This window comes from Benincasa hispida, chromosome 10, assembly GCF_009727055.1.
Source record: "Benincasa hispida cultivar B227 chromosome 10, ASM972705v1, whole genome shotgun sequence".
NCBI classification, from domain to species: domain Eukaryota; kingdom Viridiplantae; phylum Streptophyta; class Magnoliopsida; order Cucurbitales; family Cucurbitaceae; genus Benincasa; species Benincasa hispida.
This window is the reverse complement of record NC_052358.1, coordinates 52099085-52103927: the sequence shown is the minus strand read 5'-3', so window position 1 is coordinate 52103927 and position 4843 is coordinate 52099085. Positions and strand designations below refer to the sequence as shown.

The following is a 4843-nucleotide window of genomic DNA, read 5'->3' as shown; positions in this document are numbered from 1 at the left end:
ATAGAAACTTTTCAGCATCGAGGGTATTTCTACCCATTCACACAAATCGATAATTTAATTTAAGTTTGTAACGTTTCAATAGAATCTCGGGTCCGATCTCGATGAGAAGGTCCGAAAAAAACTACTTGAATAAGTTCTTAGAAAGGGTTCTAGTTTTGAAAAGTAAAAACTTCACAAGACTATTTTGGACATTTTTCTAAAATAATGAGGCACCATCTTGAGAAGAATAATTCATGTATCATACAAAGACCTTCTCAATTTTTCAAAGTAGGATCCTCAATAGTGTACAATATGCCTCTATTGTATTCCAAATTTAAATTTTTGAAATGTAAACTTTATAATTGTATGTAATTGAGTTTTATATCTAATGAAATTGAGTTTTATGTCTAATGGAATCCTAAATCTTAATCGTGGGTTTACTACACCTCGTGAACTTTAAAAATGTCGAATGGGTGAAGAACTTATTAGATACAATAAAAAATTTTTTTATTAACCTATTGAATATAAAATTGAAAGTTTATAGATTTATTAGACAACTTATAAAGTTCAAGTACCTATTTGATAAGAAATGAAAGTTGAAAGACTTGTTAAACACTTTTTAAAATTTAAAGTTCAAATCAAGACAATATTGAAAGTCCACATACTAATCTTAAAATTCAATCTATTATAAATTTATAACTTCACAACTTTGTGCAAAATTATATAACCTTCCATTTCCATATTTAATTTTTTCAGAACAACAAATGTGAAGTATAAAAATTTAAAATTTAGACTTCACGAAAATGACCACAACAATTTTTGTATTTATGGATTAACTTAGTCTACCCAAATATACAACACGTCACCAACACAACTACATCTTACACATTCCCAAATTAAAATTCCCAGTCCATAAAACTTCAACTCACACAAGAGTGGCAAATTTAGAAACTTTTAGAGCAAAATTTTACCTTTTCTAGCTTTTTATGTATATATTATCTGATAACATATTAGACTAATCATAAAAGAAGACTCTAAATCTTAATCTTTGCCCTTTTTTTTTTCCATAAAAGTTTTACATGACAGACATTTTGCAACAAGCAATGTTCCTTATCCTCTGGTTCCCCTTCCGTTCCAATTTCTAGTAGCCATCATCATTATTAACAGCCCCACATTCCTTTCGAATTTGCCCATCGCGACCGGTCACAACCCCAACCAAGCTCATCCTCAGCATCGACTCCGCAAAATCATCGAAGAACAGATTCGGATCAAAACTGTAATCTCTAACCATCCGCGCCGTCTGGAGGTCCGCCATCAGACCCTGGTCCGACTCCAAAAGCCCAACATTACTAATCAGATTTGTATAATACTCGTTGTCGAATCTGTCGTAACTGGCCGCATCCAGCGGCGCCAAATTGGCGTTGGTGCCGTCGTTCCTGTTGGGGCACATGGACCGGAGATCGGAGAGCATTGCGGCGTTTATGTCTGGATCTGGGTTCCCGGAGCCTCTGTAGTTGAAGAGACGACCTTTGAATGTAACGCAGCGGGCGAATCCGATGGTGTGGGCTCCTGTTTGAGGGCGCATAGAAAGTGTTCGATGAAATGCCCAAGAGAAGAGAAACTAAAGTGGAGGGATTTTGTTTGTTTGTTTGTTTTTGTGTGTGTTACTGACCTGAAAGCACGACGAGATCCTTTAAATCAAGGCCTTTTGAGATGAACTTGGCGGTGTTGTTCTCTAGAGATGCTTTGGGAGATGGGAGTTGTGCAAGAACTGATTTTATGCTTGCGGTTAAGCCATCTCTACGCCCTAGTGGAAGGTGCCAAAATGGTCCTCCAACCTAAGTAGGGAAGATCATATCCACCGTTGAAATAACGACTTTCTAATGGCTAAAAAACATAGTTTTTAAAGTTACATTTTGTTTTAAACACTTGAGAAAATCAATTCATATACATTTGAGATGTGTTAAATTTTTTTTTTTTTTTTTTTTTTAAGCTGGATTTAAAGATTATGATTTTCAATTACTTATTTTCCGTTGAGCAATGCTCGGTTAAAAAATATTTTTGACCCCTAAATTTGGTCTCTATACTTCCATAGTAGTAACAATTTTGTTCCTAAATTTCGGTTGATAACGATTTAGTTTTTATACTTTCAAATTTGTAACAATTGAGTTGAACTTTAGTTAATAACTTAGCCTCTGTGTTTTATAATTTATTATGATTTTGTTAATATTATGAGGTTTTTTTACATATTGATAATAAAAATAGACACTTAATTTTTTTTTATGAGATTTTTCATGATAAGGACTAAATTGTTATAAATTTTAAAATATAGAGATTAAATTGATACTTAAAAAAGTTTAGAGACTAAATATAATTGTTACAAATTTGAAAGTACAAACACTAAATCCTTACTAGTTCTATTTTAGGGACTAAATTGTTACTTCCTTGGTTAACTCCCATGGACTTTAGAAGCATATTCCCTTATAAACACTTCACCTAAAACTAATAATCTGATCGATCAATTCAAATTCACTGTATGCACGAAAATAAAAAATGAAAATTTTGTAAAAGAAAATGAATATAAAAATAAAAATAAAAATAAAAATAAAAATCTTAGCTAAAAAATATAAACAAGTACCAGATACACAGCTTCCCTAGCTGCAAGATTCACAATATCAGCACAAGAAACTGTCAGTGGGCAATATGTTTCTAGATCTGCTTTTATGGCATCAATCACTTCAAATCCCCGAAGCGAGTTCACATTGCCCGGAGCTTTTTTTTCACCTTTCATGTCATTCGTATCGTCAAGCAATACTGATGCATCACATCCCTAAAACACAAGACATAAAAAATGATAAAACTTTTGTTTTTCTTTTTTATTTCCATGACTATCTAGACCAAGTAATAAATGATAGTAATTAATAATGATAACAACATGCAAATAATGCACTTTACACACGTCAACAATGCAGTCGTGAAAATTCAACCGCAACAGCGATGCAGCAATTCTAGAGTCGTTTTGGACAGCAGCCCAAATATGATACCGAATTATCATTGGCAAACGGGGACACGATTCGTCGTAAAAGTCAGGTCTAAGCTCAGCATAAGCATTATTTTGGTTATAGTTATAATTAGGATCAGAAAAAGATGAAATAAAGAAGAAGGGAAGTATTAGGAAGAGAAAAGAGAGGATGATGCGAGTGTTGGGAGGCATTTTTGGGTGGCTCTCTAAGTTGAGCTGTTTAATTCAGTTCATAAATATGCAGCTTTTCATGGTTTATTGGTTTTATAGGCAATGAAAGTTAGATTCAAAAAAACTAGTTTTGTTAGGTAGGATGCATAGTGGCCTTCCCACTAATAATTAATATTTTATCAATATATAATTAACATATCCTTTCACTTTTTACTTATTTTATTTGTTGTATGTTGAGTAAATGCGCTACCCATTTTGATTGGAGAAAACTTGCATGCTTAGATAATATATATAATGGTAAAATCTAATTAAGTTATTTGAGATTGGAAGTAATTGATCATATCTCTATTTGATTCTCGAAGTTTTAAAATTGTCACTTTAGTGCTGATGTTTGAAAAATTATTTTAAATGGTTTCTTACTTAACTTTAATCTAATGATAAGACGATTAAATTTTTATGTGATGAGGTACGGATAAAGAAAGCTTTGGTCAGATATGATTGGAAATTCAATAAATTTTAAAATAACAGGTCTTAATTAATTATCTTTTCTTCTCCTTACTGTAACTAAAAATTAAAATAAACTAAAATAAAATAAATGGAAGATAACTATTATCGGGTTCCACCGATTCAACTCATGTCATTCTCTTATTTTTGGTCCGTTCCATTTTGTCCATGTTGAGGTGAAACTATTGTTTTCTTTATTTGCCAATTTTCACCATCCGAAGAGATTAATAATCTATCAAATATCTAATCAAATTTATTTAGAGACTGACTATTTCTCCTCTTTAAATTTGTTGAAATGTCTTTGAATATGTTGTTTAGTACTCCCAACGATCAAGTATGGAGCATCACTAACCGGTCAGAGAGTCGAGGTCTAGGAACAACCCGCCTTGGTGGAGTTTTGGATGCAACGCCCCTGAAACATAAGTTGTATATATATTTATGTTATTTACGTATTTATGATTTTGGTCCTAGGGTTTAGAGAAATGCGCTATATAAACTCTTTAATCTTAGTGGCACTCTTGACTTTGTAATTTGATATTTTCTCCCGTGATTGTAGCTAATACCACTGTTAGTGAATTTAAATAAAATTTTATGTCGTTTTTCTATTATTTATGATTTCAATTTATCTTTGATTGTCGATTTCTTAACAAACTTATTTTTTAGTTTGTAACTTTGTATATCCATATGAACATTTGATTATCTTAATTTGTTTCTTCAACTTTAAGAGTTTTCATGAAGTATCATGCTATTGTCTGTATTTGGGCTTTTATAACTTATTTCGTGGCATTCTATTTTGTTGATTTATGTTCTGGGTGTTGGAAAAAATCTCTCACTAAAAAACCATAGATAAGAAAATTTTCATTATGTACAAAATCATGACAATCGCACCTAAATCTCTTTCTGACCCCAGTCATAAAAAAAAAAAAAAAAAACACTCTCTCAAAGTATTTGTACCACTCACATCCTTTTCTCTGCTCTCAAACTAGAAAATATAAAAAGAAAATTTAACTAGAGTTAACATACTCAAGCTTAAAGTGTTTTCCTAACTGAGTCGATCTTAAACCAAAGATATAGGTTCCTTATAGTGTTTGGAGCCTATCACTTTCTTGAACTTTTTAGATGTAAGACAAACACTTTTTTAATATTTTGCCAAAACTCAACATAGGA

At 31.8% G+C, this 4843-nt stretch overlaps 1 protein-coding gene across 1 annotated transcript; it reads right to left on the bottom strand.

The window, feature by feature from the left end:
* Positions 1-783: 783 nt before the first annotated feature.
* Positions 784-3193, bottom strand: LOC120088737 (peroxidase 10-like). Its single transcript, XM_039046169.1, has 4 exons — positions 2939-3193; positions 2618-2809; positions 1652-1817; positions 784-1548 (listed from the first exon to the last, which is right to left on the bottom strand). The coding sequence occupies exons 1-4, from the start codon at positions 3191-3193 to the stop codon at positions 1121-1123; spliced, it is 1041 nt and encodes a 346-aa protein (XP_038902097.1). The 3' UTR covers positions 784-1120.
* Between the last annotated feature and the right edge of the window lie 1650 nt (positions 3194-4843).